This window comes from Stegodyphus dumicola, chromosome 6 (genome assembly GCF_044657685.1).
Source record: "Stegodyphus dumicola isolate Sdum_Otavi_A_Nest chromosome 6, ASM4465768v1".
In the NCBI taxonomy this organism is placed as follows: Eukaryota; Metazoa; Arthropoda; class Arachnida; order Araneae; family Eresidae; genus Stegodyphus; species Stegodyphus dumicola.
Window position 1 is genome coordinate 203,897,847 of NC_140773.1, and position 27,337 is coordinate 203,925,183.

Consider the following 27,337-nt stretch of genomic DNA (forward strand, 5'->3'; position numbering starts at 1 on the left):
CCCTCAAAAACATCGTTAAATTGCATTCAATAGCGGTCGAAATGGATATTTTCGTTGAAATATGCTGCCTGAAACTCTTCGCGATTACAATACTTTTTTTTTACTTTGTACAAGGAAGTAAAAAGAGATATTAATAAATATATATCAAATTCAATGAACATTGAGAAGCTAAAATTTTGAGTGCTAATTTTTTAAAAACTACTCCTGCGGTTTTTACAAAACTTGGTAGTTTGGCATAATTTGAGTTGTAGAATCAAAATTGAAATATGGAAAAAAAAAAATGGCATGTTGTTTCAGAAAAAGTCAAATTTTGTGTCAAAATACCTATGTTAGAACAAGGCTATATACAAATCTAATACATATCCTAAGTCGCACTTTCAAGACATGAAAAAGTAAAGTTGAATTTTGTCAATCGGCCCAGCAGAACAAAAAATATAGAACTGTCATCCCCCATCCCCGCAGTGTACTTGATTTTTGTATGTGAATGTATTGCATCGGCACCATTTATAAAATAGGTACTTTGAAAATATAATTCATTCACAAAAACTGTTAATGGTTCTTTAAAAATAAAATTAAATTAAAAATAGTATTATTTTATTAATAACCATAGTGCAATTATTCTCAAATTTGGAAATTTTTAGTGCAAGAAATCAGTAGCCAATTTTGTAATTTAATAATTCAGCTTGCTATTTATAATGACAAGTATATATTTCTTTAAATTATTATTACAGACTATATTTCTTTTCCTTTTCACATTTAGCTATTTATTTTGATTGCACTGAAATGGATGCAGTTAAATTTTCATCCAGTTTATCTTACTGAATTTGCTTTGGTTTTATGAAAATTCCAGTTTTATTAAATGATCAAGCTTTTTTCTATTTTAAACTGTATATATTTGAATTAGTTATTTTAATATAATTTTTTTAACATTATTTTTATTGCACCTGTGACCTGCTAATGATATCTCTTAAAAACTATAATTTAAGCTTTTGAACAACTGAGAGAAACAGCCTTAGCAGTACTTCTGCAACTTGTTGAAGTTCCTGTATTAGAAAATCTGCTCTCTGTTCCACCTGATCTGTCAGAACTTCCTGAAGCTCCACAGCCATTTGTATTAGAGAATGATTTTACTCCAAGGAAAATGAAGCCTTCTAAACAGGATTTTCGAGGTCCAGTTGCAGATATACCCTGGGTGAAAGCAGCTTCAGCATGTTTAGGAGGACAGCACCCTTCAGGAATTTCTGGTTTGTGGTCAATTCAAGCATGTAAAGTGCTTTGTTACAAAGCTGTTGTGGAACGCTTTTCCTGCTCACCCGAATCTCTAATTCCTGGAGAATATTTTCCAATATGCATAGCAATTGTAAAGATGCTAAAAGGAGAACAGAGGAAACGTGCCCTTCTTGCCCTGCAGCTCCTAGTTTTCCATCTGCCTTGGAAACGAAAACATCAGCTTCAGCATTTACTCAATTTTTTGCACCTGGTTGTTCAAGATCTGTTTGTCAGTGTTGATAAAAAGGTAAGCCTTTGTAAATTAAAGAATTAATTCTCAAATTTGTTATATTTTAAACACAAAATACTAAAATGCTTTACTTATTGTTATGTTAAAAAGGCAAGCAAAATGATATAATGCTCTGTAATTTTCTTTTAATGTACATACTAACTAATCTTTTTAGAAATTAAAATTTTATGTTAGCTTAAAGCCTAGAAGATAAAAAATTTCTTTTAAAGATATAATTATGAATTTTATATTTGTTATAATGTACTAAAGGATAGATGATTTTTGAAAGATGATAAGAGAAATTGATTTTATGCCCTTTGTATTTTTAAAATTAATTAGCTAATTTAGCATGGCATAATTGGTGCACCACAGGAACTAGTAGCTATATAGATAATAATGGAAGCCTTTACAATAATTAAAAGGTGCCACAGTAAATTCTTTCTGTCTTTGAGAGGCTTACAAAAGCATGCTCCTGGAAGTATACAAAAGCATGCTCTTGGAAGTATACAAAAGCATGCTCTTGGCTGTCAATTTCTTGTGAAAGAATAGTTCCATTTCTTTGATTTCTGGAATCTGTATTGAAAATAAAGTCATACTGATTCTGGGAATAAGCTAATAAAGAATTCAAGGCAATTTTAGAACTTCAACCATTTGAGGATTTTGTGTGCAAAATTCCACATTGAAGGATGGCTTTCCAATTCATTATGCATGAAAAGTTCTGCCATCTCTGAATGGATTTGATTTCAGGTTGGTTATATATTGGAAGAAAAGGAATTGAGATACAAAACGAGAGGGCCATTTTGGAATCAAAATTAGGACAGTTGAAACAGAAGTAGGAGCAGCTCAACAATTGATGAACTGAAACCTAAGTTGACCAGTCACACCATCATAAGCAGAAAATATTCTTGAGAGTCAAGGGAACACTTTGTTGTGAACCATTAGTGAAATCGGAAAGTCTTATCTATCTCTTTGATTAATGAGAAGGCAAAATAATTGTTTGACAACAGATTTAATATTGTAGGACATATAATTCATTGAAACACTGAAAAAATATTTGCACATGAAACTCAAATATTTTTGTCAACCAATCAGAATGTGTGTGTGCATCATACAAGTTTCTGATCATCAACCACCAAACCAGAACACACTTGCGTTTATCTGTAGCTCTCATCAGTATTCTCCTGATCCTCATCTTTTCCCTCCTTATCATCTTCCTCCTCTTCACATTCATCTTCCTCATCCTCTTCATACTTATCCTCATCATCAATTTCATTCTCTTCCCCCTCATAATTTCCCGTAGTCACTCTCACCTTCATTCTCTTAATCTTCAGCTTCCTTTTCATCTTTATCCTCTTCTTCCCCCCTTCATCATCATCTCTATTCTGGTACTCATTCTGAACATCTATCCTCATACTCTTGATCATCCTAATCATCCTTAGTCTACTCATTCTCATTTCTCAGCTTATCCTCATCCTTATCTTAATTCTCATTCTGCTCCTCCTCATTCTCAGTCTCATTTCAATAATAACTGCTCTTCCATTGGTATTCGAGAAATCCAACTTTTAACACTAGTTGTTGCTAGTACAGGCTTATGGATGTCTCTCTAAATAATCACTCCAGATGAGCAGAAAGAAATTGACTATTTGTTTTAATTAATAACAGTATACAGCAAAATAAATAGTTATAAATAACTCCAGAAAAATGCAGATATTAGGCAAATTCTCTATAACACATAAGAACTATAAAATATTGACATAGTTTCCAAAGGAAATTCTAAAACATGATTTGACTAATACTCTTTGACCTGCTATTCTTTTGAAATCACTCAAAACTGACTAAAAATTGATTCTTTGATGGCTGTCAGAGCTGTATTTGTATGGTGTTGCCAGGTCTTCTGGAGGCATCAGAAAAAAATTTTTTTTTTGCTCCTAGAGCATCGAAAATCTTTTCCTGAACTTTCTATCATCAATGTATTGACAATTTTTATGGCCTAAGCTCATCAGGTTAAATTTCTCTCTGCTATTTTTTTTATAAAATTTTTAACATATAATATCTTTAATCAATTAAGTGATATAACACAATATAAAACTATGAACGTCAATGTCATCATTTTACTAGTGCTACTTATTGACCAAATTGAATCATTTATCATTTGCCAACCCAACATTGCATGTTTTGCACATGTACTGGGATCTGTATCAGATTCACTATCTGAAGGCAATTCGTTTAGCATTTTCAGTGCTTCAGAAATGATCTGTTCTCTCTGATCCATTTGCAAAATAATTAAAAATTAGAAAAAATAAACTAATATTCTATCTACAACTAAAAAAAATATAAACTACAAAATAAAATTAAATAACCATCTACAACTCAAAACTATCAAAACATAGAGCTAACAAAACTTTTATCAATGAAAGCGAAAGAAAAAAAAGAGAACTGCTCTAGTGAAAAACCAAACAGCTAACTGATAAAATTACTCCTGACCTTCAGAAAAACACCCTAACAATATCTTAAATGATAACCAAACCTCCCTTCCAAAAAGAAAAACAAGAAATGAAATGCAGATGTGGACTCACTTTTCTCTCTCCGGAGAATAAGGTCTCCGGAGAACTGCAGTAAAACAAACATATAGTTGTTGGTCTGGTCCTAGTGTTTTAGCAATTCCACTCTGGGCCGTTCAATTTTTGATGTTCACCAAGATGTTTACTGTCCAATTTTAGGCAAGATTTCAAAGTAAAAATTTAAAACTAATACAGAATAAAGAAATCAGCATACAGCCAAGAAAACAACGTAGATATTTCTTTTCAAACAATTCTTTTTATATCCTAAAAAATTCTGGAAGGTTTCTTTGGAAAGTGAGGCTAAAACTAATAATGGCTAAATGGCTAAAATGTACGAACTGGTTTGTGCTGTGCTGCCATCTAGTATAAATAAACAAGGTTCAAAGTAACCTAAAATAAATAAATCCTTTTTCATTAAATTTTTTTGTGTGTACAGAGGGAATTGTTTTGGTGTGCCTGGAGTGGGCACACTGTGCCGGAAAGAGTTAACATATGGAAGTTGATGGTATTGGTTTTAACATTCAAAATATTCACAGAAACCAAGCAGCTAACTATTAGTAGAAAAATTTGCAACTTCTTCAGTAGAGAATTATTGCAATTTCACATTTTTAAGATCTTTTTTATTTATCTTCCAAATTTACTATTGCCAATCTTGCAATAGAATGATCTGTGCTTTCCATTATAAGTGAATGAATAACTTGCATGCTGAGTATAACGACCATTGTGATTAGCTATTTGAGCCATTGAATCTTTTGTCTGCAGAACCTATTGCAAGCTTTGCATATGCGCAATGAAGCAAAAGATCTCACGAGTATTAAGTTAAATAGCTTTCATTTTTTAATGGCGAGTCAGTAACATATGGTTCATTTAAGTTCAAATGCAGCATTGCCCTTAGCTAACTAAGTGGAATTAAAGCTTGTCCCACCGCACATAAACTTTGCCTGCATGCAGTGAAGCAAATAACGCAGATCAGTGTTATAAATAACTTATATAATGTTGCTAAGTATGACACTGGCATATATTTCAATCATTTTTCAAATTATTGAGGTTTAGCTGATCAGAATAATATGAGAAATATATGTATTTCCTAATATTGCAATGCTTGTCAATTGCAACAATTTTCTGTTCTGTTCTTTCACCTGCATATCAGTTTTTTATGGTAATATATCAGAGTTAGGAGTGAAAAATGGTTAAATCCGTTTTTTCTTTCAGTAAACAAGTTTTTTCAGATATTGAGCTAGAATCCGGAGATCAAATGACAAGTTTTTATTTATTTATTTTGAAATTTTCAAAGGATTCATTAAAATCATTTCACCATCTAGGATATACTGGAGTGGCAAAATCATTAAATCATGCAAAATACAAAGTCATCAAATCGTGAATATACAAATTAATGAAAATGCATGAATACAAATTTGTGTTCAATTTTGTATTCACATCAGATTAGTTTTACTTTAGGCATAAAGTATGGCTGTATAAAGGGATAGTGAATAAGTGTTATAAATATTTTCAAGTTTTTTGATGACTGATTGCAATAAATATTACTCAATAGGAAATTTATTTGATAATTATTATTATTAGGTTTCCAGTACAAATATCAGTCTATGCAATGAACCTGTACTGATGAATCTTCGCTATCAAAAGTAAGAACACATTGCTGCTATACAAATGGTTGCCATGTTTTTCAGTTAAGTTGGCTATATTGTGATAGATATCATCCATTCTTTAGGGAATGCCACTTTTGTTTAGCAGCTGCTCAGCAGAAACTCTGGGGAAAATGATCACTTAAATCTCATACTATTGTCCACTATGATAATAGCTTGAGCCATATAACAATATGGGTAATTTTCCTCTGCCCCAAATGTCAAAGAAGTGACTCATTTGGCTTCAGCCTAGATTTTACTCCTTGTGACTTTTTGTATTCTATCAAGGAATACTTGCATAAAATATCTTTTCTCATCACCATTGTGCAGCACTTGCCACCTTTTTCTAGCATAGTGAGAATATGTATTAAGCATCTACAATAACTGCTGTTGGGAAAGTTTAGGTGACATAGCATGTCAACTGTAAAGGAACATACTTTAAAATGTGCACACTTCAGATCTATTACGTTTCATCTTTTTCTGTCTAAAATCTTTTACTATGGCATATGTTGCTTACTCATAGAAGAGTGTTAATACTATCTGTTAATGGGAGAATCACTTTTTTTTTCTTATAGTGCAGAAAATGCAAGTTGTCCTACAATCAGTAGCTACTTTTTTAAACTGCATGATTATGAGATTCTTTGCTCATCAACGTGATAAAATATAGGATATGATTCCATCGTAAATGACCAATTTCTGTAAATGAACTGTTAAATTCAGAAAAAAAGCTTGATTTCCTTTAAGCTCAATAATCAGCCTTCCTTTCATCCTATGCCATGATGTATGCCAAATAGTCACCTGCAGCTCCAGCAAGTACTTATTTTCAGACCTTCTGCATATAAAAGTTTGTGTTTTAAGCGTTCTGTCTTCTATTAGAAGTAATCTAAAGATATTATTATAAGAAATTACTCCTTAAAAAGTTTTATTTTCTAATTTGCAATTTTCAGGAGTTCTAAGGTGCATTTGTAACCCTGTATCTGCTGAGGTATTAACAGTTTCACTTCAACTGCAATTCAGAGAGGCAGAAGAAAGGGATAAATATAGCTGCTAGAAATCGGGGTTTAATTTCTAAAATCCGAATTGCATAGACAGCATTGTTCTAATGTAGGTATTTTGACTCAAAATCAAACTTTTTCTGAAACGGCATGCCAGTTTTTTTTTCCAGATTTCGATTTTGCGACTCAAATTATGCCCAAATATTAAATTTTGTAAAAATTGCAATTGTGTAATTTTGTTGCAAGTATGCCTAGAAATACATCCGCTTTAAGATGATGGTAAAAATTTGATAGACTATAATACAAAATTTTTTTCGAAAAGTTTGTGAAAATTACTAAAAAATACAAATTTTAAAAACAAATCAGAAAATACCTGCGAATTTTATTTGAACCTAAATATTGAACTGTGAAAGAAGGAATCAAGTAAATTTAATAAAAATGAGATATTAATAAATATATACCAAATTCAATTAACATAGAGGAGCTAAAATTTTCAGAACTAATTTTTTAAAAACTACTCGGGCAATAACAAATTGTAATTCTAGGCAGTGTTGGAATTACCCATGCCATTCTGCCTAGAAATATGTCTTACAAAGTAGTGTGCCCTTGAAGCTAATTTGTTTGTATTTCTATTCGGAGGGTCCTGTGATTTTTATTATGGGTAATTACAGAGAGCAAACAATGTAAATGAAATTTTCTTTTTTGTTAGGAAAAATAGGAGCCATGACTGTTGCTGTAGTTTGGCAAATCATTAAAGAGAATGTTGAGTAAATCACAAGAGTAGAAGTGATTGATTCAGAAATAGCAACATGTCACTTGAAGACCAGCCATGCTTTGGCCATGCATTGACAAATAGAATTGAGAGGAGTATTTGAAAATGTGCTACAAGGTTTTATAAATATCATCAAAAGACCATTCACTAGATTTAAAAAAAATTAATTTGTCAAAGAGTACCTACCAGGGAATTTTATTGAAGAATTTGCGAACAAGAGTGCTGTCTGCCAAGTTTATATCATGCATGTTTATACAGAGAAAAAAGAAGAAAAAATTGTGAATGTTGACAGTAACTCGAAGCAGGAATTGCATGCTGACACAAACTTCCTTACAAAATTTGTGACTGTGATGAGTCTTGGTGCTACGAGTCTCGACTCAGAAACAAAATAAGCATCAATCCAATGAAACACTCAAATTTACTGAGACACAGGAAAGTACATCATAATCTCTTAGAATTGTGGACAAGTTTTAGATTGGTTTCTGCACCATGAAAATACTCTGCCCCCCTCAACTGAGACACAGGAAAGTACATCATAATCTCTTAGAATTGTGGACAAGTTTTAGATTGGTTTCTGCATCATGAAAATACTCTGCCCCCCTCACGGTTCTATGCGTCTGCTAAGTCTTAAAAAGTCTGATTTTGTATGTATGATATTTGTCTCACTCATTGAATCATTCTGCATGTGGCTTTTTATTTCTTCAAATAAAGAAAGCTCTCTTAATGATGCAATTCAGTGATGTGGATGATATGCAAGAAAATACGTTGCATGCCTTGAAAAAAAGTATTCTGGGTCAAGAGGTTCAGATTTATTTCTAATAGTGAGTTAAATGTTATGAAAAGTATACCTACGCTGGTAGAGAATGCTTTGAAGGGACTGAAATATGTAAATGTGAATTTTAATATTTGTAACTCTGTATCGAAAAAAATTCTTGTTGTTTTAGTGTACCCCTCATAGGAGGGGATAAATTAATTAAGTAGTATCTAACAATATTTTTATCAAAGAAGATATATCTATTTATCATATTTAGGGCTAAAAAATTTTTTATGCTATGTAATTATTGCTGTTATCTTCAAGAAATCGAGTAATTTAGAAAGTTATGGATTTGCATATAAATATATGTGTATGGGTACTATATTTAGTTTGCATGTTTAATTTTTGTTTTTTCCTGATAGATATCTGCATGAAAAATGTCGAAGAAATAGTTGCATTAGCTCTTTATATGAGAATGATAAAATGATAATGATCTCTGTGAATGATAAAAAGCTCTGTCATTTTACATCATTTAATTTAATGACTAACAGCAAAATAAGCTAAAATGTTCTTTTCTTAAATGGCGACATAAACACAATATCCAAACTATGAAGTGGACTATAATATGAAGAAAGTTATAATTTAAAGTTTAAGATGTGTGATACCAGTGTACTTTCTAAGTCTGTCTTAGCTGTTTTCAAATTATTTGTTTTTAAGATGCATTGAAAAATATGCACATTATTTTGGAATTTTGAAAGTTATTTTTGCAGACTTTTGTTATGCAACATGCAATTCTATTTTGTCAGTATTTTTATGTGCTGGTGTATAAATTTTAATTTATGAAAAACAAATGTTTATATTCTTATCACTTTTCATGACTAATTTGCATAATTTCAAGCAATTTTATTTGGACATTTAATGATTGTATTGTTAACAGTCATTTAATTTTTTATATTATTATTTCAGGTAACAAATTATGAGGCTGTTTTGCGAGATTTTCTTCCCATTGTGTTTAAGCATCCATTGGTATCTGAAGAACCACAGAAAATTTTATTTGATTTTCTGCTTCTAAAATCTGAAGCTGTTTTTTCCATTCCCATAAATCTTCGAAACATTAAAGAGTCAGGTTAGACAACTATTAATTATTTCTAATTTATCATTATAATTTCACTTAAATTTTGGTGTGATTCTGAATAAATATTCATTATGAGGGAAGAGCTTTTATAAATTATAATAGCTTTTTTTAATAATAATTCTCTCAGTTCTTTGATATAAATTAAACATAATTGATATAAATTGTAGCTATATATAAATTTAAATGTTGAAAATATTTGACAATAATTTCAAAATTGTCTTAGTATTAAAATTGATAATGATACCTAATTTGAGCATTATTCTGATTTTAAGTTCTTTTCACTTGGGTTTAGTTTTTGTTTTACTATATTTTCAATGAAATTTAACAAATTGATTTTTGCCAACCTAATATTTTAAATATTTTTAAATATAGCAGTAGAACCTAGCAATGTTTTCCTGCTTTAGTCTAGACTTGGTGTCATTGCTGTTATAGAGATACATTGGTTGTGTCTGCTGCCAGATACTCCAGTCAAGCGTAATCAAGTTTTGGTAACATTAAAATAGAAATTAAATTAAGAAATAAATTAGTATGTGATAAGGTCAGTACCACATGTCCACCATCTATAAAGACATGACTGAATTCCATTGTCATCCAAACTATAATTTCATTCTACCGTAATATGCAAATATAGTAATTTCTTAAAATTTTGTGACCTGGTGTTTTGCTTTTGTGAGCCGATGCTGGGTCATGGCCTGACGTTTGGGAAATGCTGTTGTAATATGTTATTATAATGTGAAGGAGTTGTTCTGTTTCAAATTTTTTCTTAATCCTGTCATGTTCTGCAACTTAAAACAGAAAAATCATTAAAAAATTTTAACAAAGCATTTATATTTTGTAGTTCAATAATTACACGGCAAATACTTTTTATGTAAATGTAACTTATAAGACTTGCATAACAACTCTGCTATGTGTCTTTTTTTTTGTGCGGAATTTTATTGAGATATAATTTGAGTTTTTCACATGATAAATTAAAACATTCTTCAAGACAGAACATACAAAAATATGCATTATCATATTTCCGTTTTCCATAATCATTCAAAAATGCTTTAATTTACCTCCTGCTATATTTTCAATCCCAGAAAATAAATAAATAAAAAATACACATTTAATTATTTGTAAGCTATTCGTAAATACTATATGAGAATAACCGAAAAATACAAGTTAAACTGAGCAAGACATAGAATTGGTCATAAGGGTATAGTCCCACTACACTAACAGTGCAATTCTGCCCTAGTTTTGAGAGAGAACACCCTGGGAAGTAGTCTGAGGGCCTCCTACCCTTCTTCCCCTACTAAAAACCTCTCCAGAGAACTTTTGGCTTGCCATGTATTTTATGTGCCTCCTTATTGCTTAGAAACTCTATGCTTAGAAACATCTATTCCTACTCCAGGATTCAAACCCACTGGCATGGCAGTCAGTGTCGCTAACCACTATACTGGTTGAGCAACACTATAAAAAACAAAAAAAGTACAGCAATCAATATTCGTATCCTCCCCCCTTTTTTTGCGTGTGTATTGATGTAATGATCAAAATATGTGAAAACATTTTAGAGTTTTTGCAAGTATGGCCTGATTATTTCCTATGCATACAAAGTTCCAAGTTTTGTAAGCTCCAAATAATCTTATAATTCCTTTTAATCATGTTTTCATATATAAAGAAAGGGTAATGAGCATACAGGGCACTTAAAAGAATGCTCTCGCTGTTACTTAAGATTGTCTTCATTAAGATCTGTTTGCAAGTTCATGCTCTAGAAGTCTTTATTTATATAAAACAATAACCAAACTTCTGAAAAAATGTATTTTCTTTCAAAATATGGACACTTTATGGTACAACATTTGAGAAAATATGAAAGAAATGACTTAGTTTTCATTGAAATACAATTTTGAGGTATTTTGATTTTGTAGGCTGTTTGCACTCTAAGCTTAATAACGAATGATGCAGTAAAAGGTCAGTGGGAACATTTCATTCTTTGTTTCATCAAATTCTTTTGAAGACTATATCAGATTTAATCTTGCAGGAGCTTTAGATACTTCATGATGTAGTAAAATTGAAGTGGTTTAACCTCTGCAGTATAAACTAAGGAAATTTATGCCTCACTGTATGAAATTATGATAATTTTAATTAAAAAGTACAATAATAAACACATTATTTATTAAAATTCAAAATTTTTGAATTTGCATTTTCTTTGATAATTTGGCACCTCATTCTTATGAGACCAAATATTAACAACAAACAATTACATCATAATGTATGAAAACAGAACTTTTTATTTAAACCACTGAAAGGTTAAAAGTACTTTATAATACACTGCTTGACAATTGTAAGGACAGACAATGCTATCAACCACAGCAACCACAAAATAAAAGGAAGCAAAATTTGGAAAATTAGAACAAAAAGGAGTGTGCATATGCAAATTTTCATTTCCTCGCCTGTACATTATACGATAGTGCTGATAAAAGATTCAAAGCATTTGGCGTGTGCAGGAAGCTGATGTATCAAGTGAAAGTTTTATGGCAAAGATTTAATTGATGATCTTGAAAATTTCTGTATGTCTTCCTGACATCATTTAGATGATTTTCTGAGTGTCCATATTAGTGAAAAGATCGCAGAACTGTACAAAATAACAGATATTTCCAGAGATTTCTTCACTACCCACAGCATTATTTTATGGCTGTGGAAAGCATTTTATATAACTGGAACATGTAGCCAGCTTTGTGGGAGGAGGTTGTTACATGTATGATGCCTATAGGAGTCAGGTACACTGCCCTATCAGCAAAAAGAAACTGGCGCACCACAGCAGTAGGTGGCAGATAAGTTTATTGCTACCACTGGACAGAGGAACTCCCGAAGTACTGTAGCCAAGCATTTGCAAGAAAGAGGACTATATGCCTGCAACTCTGTTGTGTGTATCCCAATGTTAAAACTACACCGTTTGCAGTCGTGTCACATGCAATACCCTTGAATTCAACAGGAGTGGGCTTACATACTCTTCTCAGATGAGAGTAGGTTCAGTCTGTCATCAGGATGTAGAGACCAACTGATTTGCCATGAGAGTTGTACTGCTTATCGTCCAGAAAATATCCAAGAAAGGGATCGATATCCTGCATGAAGTACCATAATATAGGTCAGCTGCATGCCCCTACAGGTGGTTGAAACTTACAGGTGTTGACTGGCCAGCAATACCTTGACGAAGTTCTACTGCCTCATATTTGCTTTTTTCATGGTACTTTCGGTGATACATTTCTTTTAATGGACTACGATGCACCTCATCATCGATGTTCAGGACTGTCTAGATAGCGAGAATATTCAAGACCTTTAATGGCCAGCACATTCTCTAGATCTAAATCATATTGAAAATGTTTGTGATGATCTGGGGAGGTGACTTGCTGGTCGAAATTACCTTCCAATAAAAAAGAACATCCTCTTCTAAGCACTAATGGCCTTACTCCACCAGCCCGCTTGTAAAAGTGCTTTATTTAGTAACATTTATGATGAGTGAGAGGAGTGTGCACATACATCTCTATTGAGCAAAGCATAATTATAAAGTTCCTCGTCCTTGAAAATGTGAAACTAGCCGAAATTTACTACGGACTGCATGCCCAGTTCGAGGAAGCTACCCTTCTATGGTCTAGGGTGAAAGTGGTGCAATGAATTCAAGCAAAGCTGTGAATGTATTGTGAATCAAGATCATTCCCTCATCATCGCACCAGTGTGACTAATGAAAACACTGCATGTGTTCGTGAGCTTATCAAATGGGATGGACGCTGCACATTGCTTCTAATTAGGATGAACTTGGTGTCAGCTATAGAAGTATCCAATCAGTCATCAGAAAGCAGTTGGGCTTCAAAAAAACTCAGTTAGATAGGTTCCAAAGTTACTGAATGATGATAAAAAAACTGCACTAGTTCGAATTCTCAATTGCTTCAAACTCGTTTTGAAGACAAAAAAGCCTTTTTGCATAAAACTGTCACATGTGACGAGACGTGGGTGCATCATTAGACCTCCCAGTCAAAGCCTGCAAGTAGGCAGTGGAAAAGTGAAGAAAACCCCATGAAAGCCAAAACTCGATTGTCTGCGGGGAACTTACTATTACGGTCTCTTGGATCAAAATAGGCTTCAATGTCGACGCAAAAGACGAGACTGTCCCATCCGCCAGGTGTTGATCCTCCACAACAATGCCAGGCCCCACACATAAAGAAACGCAGCATAACTGGTGGAAATATGCTGGAAAATATTTGATCATTCATCTTACAGTCCAGACATATCGCCATGCAATTTTCACATGTTGGACCCCTCAAAGAAGCAGTTGGAGGCAAGCAATTTGAGACCGACGATCATGTGGAAACATTCGTGTGCAACTCCTTAGGTACCCGTCCAACTTCATTCTACGAAAGTGGAAAGAAAAAATTACCAGAACAATAGAGAAATTGTATCATAAAAGGAGAGGATTATTTAGAAAAATAATTTGTAGAAATGTAGATGTTTCCTATTAAATAATTTTTGTTTAAAGTAAAAGCTCATTTATATTTGATTCACCCTCGTATTACAGTAGAAGTCCAGAAATCCACATAGCTTGGGACCAGAGGTTGTGCGGATTTTAGGATTTTGCAGATTTCAGGACAGAAAAGATAAATCATAATATTCAGACTAAAAGTGCAAAATAAATAAGGCATATTAGATACATATTATTAAATTATTATATACATTATTGCAATAACTTATTATATGCGTTAAATTATTATTACATATATAAATTGATTATATTATTCATTGTATTATTATATGTACACAGCATCGAGGTTTGTCAATTTTGCCTCATGCAGAGATTTTTGGTTTCGGATTCCGGTGTTAGAATCACTGTTGCTGTAAAATTTCAACAGCTTTTCTTTATTTTTATGAATATCATACACAATCGTGTCGCAATTCCATACGATTCTGTTATAAATCGAGGAGTAGCACCTGTTTCCATTTTTCACAGAATTTGCACTTCTTGCATTACCGTTAATGCAACGTGTTTACGTTTTTCAATGTTGCAAGCAGTAAAATCATGAGTGTGTTTCAAATCTGTAATTGTATTAAAAAAGGGTGAAATTTAAAATATTTTTAATTTATCCACAAAATATTCGGATAAAAAAAGAAGGCAGCACCAAATAATCTTGTGAAATAACAAAGCTCAGAAAATACAACAACGTGAATCGTGAACTTGATAGAAGAGTTGAGTTAATCGTCTGCTTTTTTACCTTGATGCAGATTAGGGGGGGGAGCTTCTATCATGATGTCAATAATTTGGTATTTCCATTATGACTCATTATTATTCGGTAATTATGACGCCATTATTCAGTAAGTATTTTTTCTTCGATATTTCGTACTCAATGTTGCGGTTTCCGGAACCTATAACTGAATGTTTATATTTTGAGAGGCAACGTGGATTTCAGGAGTTGGGGGATTTTAGGTCGGCAGATTTTCGGTGTATTCATATTTAATGTAAACTAATATACTTCCCCTGTTTCCAACGTTGAAAAAAATTCCGGCTGATGTTTAAAAAAAAAATTCAATAGATCGTTTATTTGATTTATTTTGATTGAAATCTATTTGATGTAAAATCAAAATGTGAAATGTGTTTCTGTGGAAAGAAACCTGAAATTATCCATCTGCTTCCAATGTAATTAAATTATCTTGAGAACATCTAATTACCAGAAGTACCATATTGTACCCGTATTGTCATTACAAAGTTTTCTAAGGATTTCAATGAATATATATATTTATTTGTATGATATTTAATATTTCTCTCTGAAACATAATAATTGAAAATTCCAGGCATAATTTATGATTATAAACATTTTGAATTAAATAAAATGTAATAAATGTTGCATTTTTTATGCTAATTTCATTGAAACTAAATGCTTTTCTGAAATTTTATTAGGTTTTGGATCATGTAAAAAGGTACAGAGTAAAAGCCTACAGACTTTTACAAAAGAATACACTTCAAAATGTCTAGCAAGTTTAGCCACAAGTGTAGTTGATAGCACTCATATTAAACTTGCTGAAAAGAAAACTTGGCTAAAAAAGTTTAAAAAAAATCACCCAGAAGTTTATGATGCATGCTGCTTTACAGAGTGATATCTTCAGATATACCAAATGTTTCATGTAAAGATTTTTTTTTTAAATTTCTCGTAATAAATTTGCATTCCACTTTCTTCATATATACCAAATGTTTCTTATAAATTTACATTCCAGTTACAGTTACCAAAGAGGAAATAGTTGATAATAATATTAGATATTGCAATATATTATGATGTGAAACTAATATTTACAATTAAATGATAAGCAAGCATATAGTACCTGGATCTTTGAATCATTTAAAAAGATGCTGATTCATCTATTCTGCATTATGGAACTTTTTTCTGCACGTGTTTCTATTTTTTGATATGTATTGGACAGTTAAAAAAGATAAGAGCTCTCACAATATACAAGACAGGAGATTTAATAGTGAAAAAAAATGAGTATTTACACTTAGGCTCAGAAGACGTGTTCACAAGTACATTAGGCATTCTTTTCTTCAGAGAATCATTCCCTTCTTGAGTAAATTGTTAATGGAATATATACTATAGTCAGCTTACCTAAATCTACCTGTCAAGGAGCCAGCTGAATAGTATCTAATAGAATGTTTTGTAACCTGTATCTGCTATAAATATCACTAACGAAGTGTCATAATTTGATTGTATTGAAAATTAACACTAGATGCAATTGACAGTGACTCACATAGCCTTAAAGTTGCCTCCATAGTTTGTTCATTATCATTCAGGGTACCAAAAAAATATAATAATGCTAATAATAATAAAGAAAATTTGAATCTGAAAGGTTTCAGGTTTTAAATTACGTCCAAAGGGGCATTTATTTAACATTTTGTGTGTTCCCTTTATTTATTAAATATCCTGTTCTTCGCACTTAAATCATAAAATTCAGTTCAAGAACAATATCTCAAAATAATTTTAAATTCAGCATATCTTTAGAATTTCCGATACACAGTCTCAAGTGCTAAAGATAATAATAATAAAAAAAAAAAAAAAAAAAATTATTTTTTTTCCCCCTGTACAATGCTGCCATTGCTCGCTTTGACATCCTTGATTTTGTTAATCAGAAATTCTTTAAAGTTTTACAAAATATGAAATCGATAATAAAACAAATTTCAAATTTAAGCTTCCACATGCCCATATTTGCAGTAGGGTTACTTCAAATATTTGATGGCTCTAGGTACCTTTGTTTTATCACAATGCGAGAAACATTCATACATTTATGCAGATTCTTCATTATTTAATTTCTTCAAATGTAATACAGGGCGATAATATTTGTTGGCAACAGTTTGAAAAGTGATACACCCTTTTAAAGATTTCAATGAAAAATGCCAAAATGAAAACAATTGTTCCCCAGGGGCAAAGCCCCTTTGGACTAATAACTAAATAATGAACAAAAATAAAAAATCTGAAAGGTTTCAGATTTTAAATTACATCCAAAGGGGCATTTTTTTTAACGTTTTGTGTGTTACCTTCATTTATTAAATATCGTGTTCTGCGTACTCAAACCATAAAATTCAGTTCAACAGCAATATCTCAAAATAAATTTTAAATGAGCATATCTTTAGAATTTCTGATATAGAGTGTTGTTGGAGATAAAAATGTCCCCTCCCCCCATACAGTGTTGCCATTGCTCACTTTGAAATCGTCGAGTTTATTAATAAAAAATTCGTTAAAGCATTACAAAATATGAAACTGATAATAAAACAAATTCAAATTAGGGCTTCCACATGCCCATATTCTATGAAAGATTTTGTTATTCAAATTTTGATGGCTCTAGGTACTGTTGTTTTATCACAATGTGAGAAAAATATATACATTCATGCAGGTTCTTCATTATTGAATTTCTTTAAATATAATACAGGGCTCTAATATTTGGTGGCAACAGTTTGAAAAGTGATTCACCATATATAGTTTTCATTGCAAAATGCTAAAACGAAATTAATAGTCCTTCAGGGTGAATTGCCCCTCTGGACTAAAACTTTGCAGACTATGGCTCATTATTTTTAAATCTGAAATCATATACTTACAGTGGTGGCCGAAATTGTGGACACTTTTGGAAATTTTTGTTTTTGAACTTTGTATGCTTATAGAAAACGTTACGTTTCACAAAATGCAAACTTGTATATATCATTTTTAAGATAATTTATTACTGAATTCAATACAAAACACAAAATTCAATTATTTGCAATACAAAAAAAGTTAAACGATAATGGTTATCGATATACATTAGATAGTGATGATTGCAGTGAGTTATCAGTACTTAGTAGGGTACCCTTTATTTTTTATTACAGCTTCACATCGACGTTTCATTGAGCTGACAAGAGTTTTAAGCTCTTCTTTTGTTATTACATGATGCCAGGAAACAATTATAGCCTCAATTAGTTCCCTTTTATTTGATGGGCGTCTCATTCGGACAACAGGGTTCGTACGGTCCTTAAAAGTCCTTAATTTTTTCAAAAATGATTTTTGGTCCTTAAAAGTCCTTAATTTTGGCCAAAATGAATAAACGGTCCTTAATTTTGCTCATTTGACATTTCTTATCATTTCTAATGATTGCCATTTCTCATGAATATGGAATTAAAATTGCACGGCTCTTAACCAATCTGTTGGCGGATTTTCGTTGCAAACAAAAAAAAAAAAAAAAAAAAAAAAAAAAAAAAAAAAAAAAAAAAAAAAAACAATTAGCTACTTGAATGAAAGTATCGGTGTCTGATTGGCTATTCACCCAATCTTTCGAAACAGGTGTTATCCATAAATTTAGGCAGATTGTGACGAAAGCATGAAGCCGGAAGTTCTTTAAGAGGTGAAAGTGATGATGAAGGTGCGCGAGAAAAAAAAAGGGGGGGGATTCTGAAAATATTTGCCAAAATTAGAGCAATCCCAACCTGGAAGGCAACAACCCTTCCGACGCCAATAGGAACGAGATGCCTGGAAAGTGCATTTTCAATAAACTGTGGCTTCATCAAGCTGACTACAAAGACTGGACATTGATGGATGACAATCCTTATAAAGCTAAATGTGGTCTTTGTTTGAAACAAATTGAAATTTCTATAATGGGATAGTCAGTGCTGAAAATTCACATGAAAATTAAGTTTCGTTTTATCATTTCAATTTGTTTTTACACGGTTTTGCTTAGCTTAATTTCTGTGTTTGTTTCAATTAAGTCATAAATTTTTTATCACCTTTTATGGAGTTTATTCTCTTTTTCACATACTAATATGTATGGGATATCAGGATTATGAGTTTATTTCTGCAGAGGGTCTGTTATCGATTTCGCGGGAAATCTGTTGGCTCCATTTCGATTTTAGGTCGCCAAGGGCAAATTCGGTAACGTTAGCCGAGAAAAAGTGAAGTTTTGTCATCGCAATGAAAACCTTCTGTTTAACTTTCCTAAATTCTGCCACCTGGTGCGGCCATGCGAGCTCTGGTGCTGGTTTTGGCTTTATGTGAATAACAAATCAGTTATTCTTAATTCAAATAGCACTAAATATAATCGTTTGCCCTATGAGTATCATTAACAAAATCTATTTTCAGCATAAGAAAAGAAATTTCTATTAAATCTCCCCTTGTCAACATTTTAGCGCATTAAACTTAAATCTGTAATCGGATAATACTCTGTTATTTGGCGTCGCTGCATGAGTCATCACTCAAGTTGTCATCCGTTGATAAACATGTGGTGATGAAAGCAAAATACAATAAATAATGATTCACGATTTCGGCATCAAAGATATAAAATATTAGTTGGTGTAAAATTAACAAATCTTTCGGTTTGAGATTATGCCAAGCAGATACGCAGCTATGGAGTCAAGTTACTAATCACACAAATTTATGCTAAAATAATTATTTCTTCAATAATGAGATATTTTATTTAGCGCCAAACTGAGATTAAGAATCGGGATTTCTGACATGTTTTTTTATGATGAGGAAAAAAATCTAATGCGCATGCGTAAAGCATACCCCTTCCCTCCAAAAAAGCCCTAAAAAATTGGTTGGTGGTGGCTTTGAGGTCCGGATTTTAGATCATTCCAGATATTGGATGTCCGGATCTTGGAATTTGTACTGTATATATATATATAGTAAAAATGTATATTTTCAGTATACATTTCTTATTATATATATATATTTCTTATTATATATATATATAGATAGATACATTATATACATATATATGCGATACTTAATTTTACTAATGCCTTGCATGTAATGCCCCTTTTAGCTGCAAAACATCTTTCCCTTCTCAACTGCAGTTTCTTCTAACAGTATCATGAATTTTGTCAAGTTAGGAGAACCATCTACTTCAGGAAAAGATGTAACTGCGAATTCAACATCAATAAGTGTAGAAAATAATAAAATAAATTTTTTCTTTTCAAATCTGAAGTTACAGATGCAGAAATATTGTGAGCTTTTAAGTGCATCAAAAGCCACTGTTCTTTTAAATCATGCGATGATATTGGGCCTTTATTCACTAAAATGTTCCTGGATAGTTCCATTGCAAAATAGTTTTCATGTGGTGAAAAGAAATGTGCTTATATCTGTTATTTTGGTCTTGGCCCTTATTTTGAAACTTTGTTACTAAAGCATTGTAAAAATGCTGAGTTTTTTACATTACTATTTGATGAGACTCTTAATCTGAGAAATCAAAAGAAGCAAATAGATATTTATGTGAGGTACTGGCATCACAAAAATAAGGTCAGAACTCAGTACCTTACTTCTGCATTTATAGGGCATGCAAAAAGTGAAATTATTTTATCCAAATTTTATGAATGTGTTGAAAAACTAGACTTGTCAAAACTCTTACAAATATCGATGGATAGTCCTGCAGTAAACTGGAAATATTATGATTTATTGCAACAGGACTTGACAAAGGAATATAACATTCAATGCTTGACATTAGGGACATGTGGTTTACACATTCTTAACAATGCTTTCAAGCATAGGATGTCATCCACAGGCTGGGAATTCCATCATTCTTATCCTCCTTATATTGGATTTTTAAAGATTCTCCTGCAAGACGTGAAGATTTTTTAAGTATATCTGGCTTAAAAAAGCTACCTGTGAAGTTCTGCTTTTACCGATGGTTGCAAAATGTCCCAGCAGTTGAAAGAGCCATTGAAATATGGGATGACTCGCTACTGTACATTAAAGAAGTTGAAATGGGGAAGTTTAAAAAAAATCATCGAAATCCTTCTCAAATATTTTGGAGGCAACTAAAGATAAAACATTTCTTATAAAATTAAATTTTTTTCTCTCTGTGTCGAAAATATTATTGCCTTTCCTTGAATATTATCAAAGTGATAAACCACTTATTCCCTTTTTTGCTGAAGATATCTTAAAACTTGTAAATGATTGCCTTCAGCACTTTAAAATTTTGAAACTAGAATATTCAAAAATAACTAAAGCAGAAAATCTTTATAAATTTAATTTTAATGATCCAAATTGTTATAATGATAAAAGTAAAGTTTATTTGGGATTCATTGCTGAAACAAGGTCAACAATGTGTCTTAACAATAGTACAACACTTAATGTCTAAATGTCCAATAAATTATTCTCTTATTCGAAATGCATCTTGTATCGACCCACGATTGAAAAAGCCCAGAACAAAATGAAAAGTTCTAACGGTATTAATGCAGAATAAACATGTTTTACAAGATGATTGGGATGAAATTCTGCTGCAGTTTGGAGAGTTTCTAGACAAATTTACATGAATTTTCTACTTTTGATCCTCAAAATCTTTCTCTTGACACATTTCTCACTTCTTATTTTCATGATTTTCACTATTCAAAAGTATGGAAAATAGTGAAAATGATTCTTATCTTGTCACATGGACAGGCCTCTGTGGAAAGGGGCTTCTCTTTAAATAAAGCAATTGGAATTGAAAATTTAGACTCATCATACATTTTTCAACGCACAGTATTTGATTACATAAAATTTTCTGGAGTTGTTCCTAATATCGAAATTAATAAAGAAATGAGATCAGCAGCAGCTTCTGCAAGGTCTAAATATATGCAGTATTTAGAAGAACAAAAATCTTTAACTAAATCTGAAAATTCAAAGAGGAAAAGAAATATCATTGAGGAAGAAATTGATTATAGGAAGCAGAAGAAAAAATTTCTTCAAAGGGATATTAAAGATATTAATGAAGAAGTAGATGCTTTAGCAGATGAAGCTGAGACCAGCAGGAACATTGATTTGTTTATCAAAGCAAATAAACGTAGAAGAATAGTTAAAGAAAAGGAAATAGACATAAATAAATTAGATGTTAAAATAGCTGAAAAGATTTCAGATTTAAAAAAAGCACAAATGTTCACAGAGTACAATAGAATAGGATTGTATCTTTTATTGTACAGTTTATTATTCTAGTATCTTTCAAAAAACCAAGGAAATAAATTGTATGTTTACAAATCAGTTATTTTAATCTGCAAAATATTCTTACATTGTGATTATAATAGTAGTTGACTGTGTTTAAATAAATATCGGATAAGTTAATAATAATCATGTAAATCTCTAAAATAGTGACTGTTATTAGTGTAAAATACACTTATACATGTTTTTAAAGAAATTATGTTCCTAATTTAATGTTATCTACTTCATAACTTGTAGGGAGTTAGTTTAATTATCAAAATTCTTTTATGGTAAGTATTAAAGTGAATTTAATAATAGTGCATAATACACACTTCTGTTAGTTTCTTAAAGTGAAATTACAAGCATGAAGTCGGTTTGTATGGATAATTGCTTTATTCTATTTGTTTTTTTGTTTGCTGATAGGTCCTTAATTTTTTCTTTGATGGTCCTTAAAAGTCCTTAATTTTCATGTAAGGAAATGTGTACGAATCCTGGACAAGAGTTTTCAAACGATGCCACAAATTTTCGATAGGATTGAGGTCAGGACTGTTTCCTGGCCATAACAACAATTTAATGCTCTTTGTACGAAACCACTCTTTCGATATTTTGGTCGTGTGGCAAGGAGCAGAATCCTGCTGAAAAATAAACGAAGCATTGTTGGGAAAGAGATCTCTGATGGAGGGTAGAAGTTTTGGTTCTAAAATAGTGTCAATGTATTTTCTGGCATTCAGTGTCCCGTTGATGACATGAAGGCGACCAATACCATCTGCTGACATGCAAAACCAAATCATAACACTAACTGTTTTCTTCACAGTTGCTTGAATGCAGTCAGGATGTAGCTCTTCTCTTATTCTACATCTTGCATATTTTCGCCCATCACTACTGAATAACGATATCTTAGTTTCATCACTCCGTCTAACTTGTGACCACTGATCATCTGTCCAATTAATGTGTTCCTTTGCCCTTTTTTTTCGTTGCTGAAAATTAAGATAAGGCTTTTTTCGTGGAATTCTACCTCTCAGTCCAACATCTGTTAATCTTCTCCTGATTGTTCTTGAACTGACAGGAACACCAGCATCATTCAGATCACTTCTGATGGCCGCGGATGACATTTTTCTATCTTGGAGACATAGTCGTTTTATTCTTCTGTCATCAATAGATGTGGTGCACCTTTTTCGGTCTTTTCCTTCTTTGTTTTTATTGAATTTGTCTCCTCATATCATAAACAAAACTTTTGGACTAAAGATGTAGTCACTGAACCACCCACCTGTCTTGCAATTTCAGCATAGGAGAGACCACTTTCTCGTAACACAATAATATTACATCTCTTTCTAGGTGTCCAATCTACTCTTTTATTTGATGTCATTGCTTCTTGACTAAATATTAAAAATTTTTACAAAAATTCCTACTTGTAATTGCAGTGTATATGAAACAGGTCCTCCTTCTACAGAACAAAGGAAAATAATGAATAGTTTCAAGTGTAAACATGTCAGCTTCTACTGGCAGTTACTAACATTTGATTGGTTCTCAGAACAAGAACAGTGATTGGCCAGGAAAGCTAGACATTACAAATCACTTCATAACTGTGTTTTTTATTTATATTAAAGTACATATAACTTTTTTGTATTGTAAATAATTGAATTTTGTGTTTTGTATTGAATTCAGTAATAAATTCTCTTTAAAATGATATATACAAGTTTGCATTTTGCGAAACATAACATTTTCTATAAGCATACAAAGTTCAAAAACATAAAAATTTCCAAAAGTGTCCACAATTTTGGCCACCACTGTATGTTCATCATCATTTTATTGCTGTCATTTTCATATTTTCTATCCAAAGAGATTATAGCTGCAATTTTTAGACTGTTATAATTGCCATACCTACTTCATTAACAGTTGTGCAATTTTGTGCTCACCAGAAAGTCATTATATACCATCGACATGATATTAAGGAGAAAGGGAGAATATACATTATAAAGTAAATATATATTAAACCCAAAGTAATTATATGAATGAAATAAGTACTTCATATAATTATATGAAAGAAATAAATACCTAGGTATTATTAATTTAGAAAAGTACAAATAAATAGAAATAAGATAATGAGTTTTTTAAAATTAATAATAACAGTAAAATATGAATGATGAATTTATTAAAAAATATATTCTTACCAACTGCAGGAACTACATTAATCAAATATATACATTTATATGCTGCTACAATATAAATATTTGTATGCTGCTTTGCAAACATGAACCATACAATGATATTATTTATTATATATGTTGCATATGATTTAATGACAACTTGAATTCATGTTATGGCATCTTAGATTAGAAAGCTAAGAAACAACAGTAAGCTTTAAGAACATCCACAATTGTTTTTTTTCCTGCAAATTTTCTATGGTTTAGTATGAAACATAGATAGGAAGCAAAATAGTTATTGGGCCAGTAATTTTTGTCTCAGTTGCAATACTCTTGCATATATGAATTTTATGCTATAAATCTAGAATATATATTTTTATAGCTTAAAGAAGGAATGACGTATTTCAAGTGGATGTGAGAGCTCTCAGAAAGTTTTTATTTAAAAATAATTATTTTATTTTGCAACTATAGCCAGCCCCATTTAGCATAGTTATTCGCAAGGAAAATGCTTTGATTGGGGTCCTAGCTTTATAATAAAGGCAGTTTTAAAAACAGCAGTTACTGCAAGGTTGTTTAGAAAATAATTAAAGATACTATTGATAAAACAGATTTTTCTCCATGATTTTGTTTTTATTAAGTTGTAACTATTTAGTGTAATAATAACGGCCTTCATGCACATTTTGTATGATACAAAGCTGATAATTAGATATATATAAGCCCTTAATTTTCATTGGTATAATTTATCGGTTCAAAATAATACATATTTTTGATTAACAAAGTTTATTACATTATTATTTATATCATTTCATAATTATTTTCATACTTTTCTTACATTAAATTTTTATGAACCTAGTTTTAAATGAAATATGTAAGTATACTCAGATCTGAACTGCATGCTTTATTGACATAAATGAGACATAATGAGCTGCATTAATTTATGAAGTGTAAACTTTTTAAATTCAAGTTTGCTGTTATGCGATTTTATTCCTATTCCTCTATTTTATCAAAAATCAGATTTAGCCACATTAGTTATTTTTATTATGTAGTTTTCCATAGGCTAGAAACTTGTATGAAAGCAAATGCTTGATAACAAATGTTACATGAAACAATTCCTGTGAAATCTGAGAACGAATCAGTTCTATAATATTTATTAAATTTCCTTAATTGTGCAGTTTTAGAACTTAAAAAATCATTATGTTACTCATTAATGGTTGTGTGCCAAACGTGCACTAATTTGCATTTGTTTCAACTTGCATTATTTTATTTTATCTAAGTGTATCCTATGAGTAAACTGAAGACTACTGAGATGTGTTCAACAGTCATTTTCATGAGCTTTTACATTTTGTGAACATGAATTTCAAAACCCTTTTGTATGGTATTATAATATTGTGTAATATGTGATTAGTAGATATATATGTAATATGTGATTATATAAATGTGTGCTATGATGTATGATTAATAGATATATATTTAGTTACCTATAAATAAATAATGTGTGATTTTGATGTGTGTTTATTTATATGTAATTTATGTTTCTGTACTAAATTATGTAATAAAATGACTTTGGTAGATTTTATTATTTCTTATTTTAATTATTTTAAATACGTTATCAAATTGATATAGTTAACTTTAACACAGTAATTAACTGCAAGAAAAGTTACCTGCTTTTCTTAATTAAATATACCTGACAAACATCGAATTTCACATAAGAAATTTTTGTTTCCAGACATTTTAGTTTAAAGTGTTTTTGAAAAAGTCATGAACAGATAGTTAACTACATAAAATAAACTCCTCTTAACATAAACTAGCTCAAGCCAAACACTTGGTTAACAACAAATTTTAACAAAATTTTTATCCCTGCGGAGATGTATATGATCGTACAGGAAGTTTTATCTGGTAACATGAATTATAAATGTTTTTTAGCCCACTGCGTCATTAGATTTTATCATTCAGCATGAACTTTCAAAGTTTTTCATATTTTTTTCAGTTGCTTCTCTTCTAAGACTGCATTCAGATATGTTTCATCCTGTTTAGCTGAAAACACCACAGAATACATTGTATTGTTTAAAACATAGCCAGCGCAAGTAATCTTGTTGGAAAGCACTATCATCGCATCAACAAAATGAGCTTCAATCAATAAATGCATTTTTGTAGTCAGGTATGCTTTTCTATTCTTTAAAAGTTAGCTAGCATGACTAATGTTAATTCTTGAATAATTCTGAATTAATCAGGTAAAATTTCTTACCTGTCTTCTTCCAATGTCACCGGATGAGTTAGTATCTTCTCTTCTTCCTAACACTCAGTAGGGCAACCATACTATATGAACAATTCCAGTTAAAATTTAAATGAACTGCATTTACAGTAAAATATGAATAGAGATTTACTGGACTATAGTTTACTTTATATGAATTTTCAGTGCCCCGACATGTCTTCATTCTCTGAAAGTTCTAGTGGCACTGTTTGATAGACCTGTTGATGGCACTCTGGCAGCTTTGTGGATGTGACAATTAACATTAAATTGTAAGCAGTAAAAGAGTGATTCATTGCCAAGAGGATGGAGACAGACGTAGGCATGCAAACAGACGGATAAAATACAAGTGGTACATTATTTTGCATCTACTTACCCTATAAAAAAGCTTGAATTGACAGCTCATCATTTTGTAATTGATTTCTTCATTTTAACATTCGAATGGTAGCTCAGAATAGATATGTTCTTATGAAACTGGACAGGTGTACAGCCCATAATATGCATGATCTGTACCTAAATGTAAGGAACCAATGTAAAGGTTCACATTTTCTTCTCAGAATGAAACAAGTTGTCTTCAGGATTATTGCAGTGAAGAGCTCTTATTGCAAATGACTTGTGAGAGCTCTAATTTGCACTGATGAAAAGGAGACAGGAATGCCAACCTGGATTGTACTTGATGCAATAAAAGCTATTGCCGCACCCAGAAAAATCCATGTCATGATAGTACATATAGAACTCTTATCAGAGCCTAGAGACATAAAGATGCTAATCCTGTTGACGAGTTAGATGGTGACAGCGATACCACTTCACCTGACAAATGAAATTGTCTTCAAGATGTTATGAACGCTGCTGTTAGTTTTGAGAAGTTTGTTAGTGCAGATCACGATGTTGCTGTGTGTGTTCCAGAGGAATCTGATGTACAGGCAGTTGTGTCTGAGGTGCAATAAATGTCATCAGAAGAAAATGAGGAAGACAATATCATTCTGCCCACCCTCCAGGAAAAGTTACACACCTTGGACATAGAACATTTTGCTGCAACATCTGAATTGACTGCTAATTTTACAGAAATGATATTATTAGGCATTTTCATTCCTGTCTGTGACACTGCAATATGCAAGAATTTTGCAACAAAAAATAATAAATTTTTGCTGCAAAGTCCTTGCGTATT

General features: G+C 31.5%; 1 protein-coding gene across 1 annotated transcript in view; it reads left to right on the forward strand.

The window, feature by feature from the left end:
* LOC118201612 (DEP domain-containing protein 7-like) overlaps positions 1–25,492 on the forward strand; it is a 63,053-nt gene extending 37,561 nt beyond the window's left edge. Inside the window, exons 5-7 of the mRNA XM_035373738.2 lie at positions 987–1,516; positions 9,190–9,349; positions 15,282–25,492. Coding sequence (XP_035229629.1) covers positions 987–1,516; positions 9,190–9,349; positions 15,282–15,478 — 887 coding nt within the window. The 3' untranslated portion in view covers positions 15,479–25,492. The remainder of the gene's footprint in view (positions 1–986; positions 1,517–9,189; positions 9,350–15,281) is intronic.
* Positions 25,493–27,337: the final 1,845 nt, after the last annotated feature.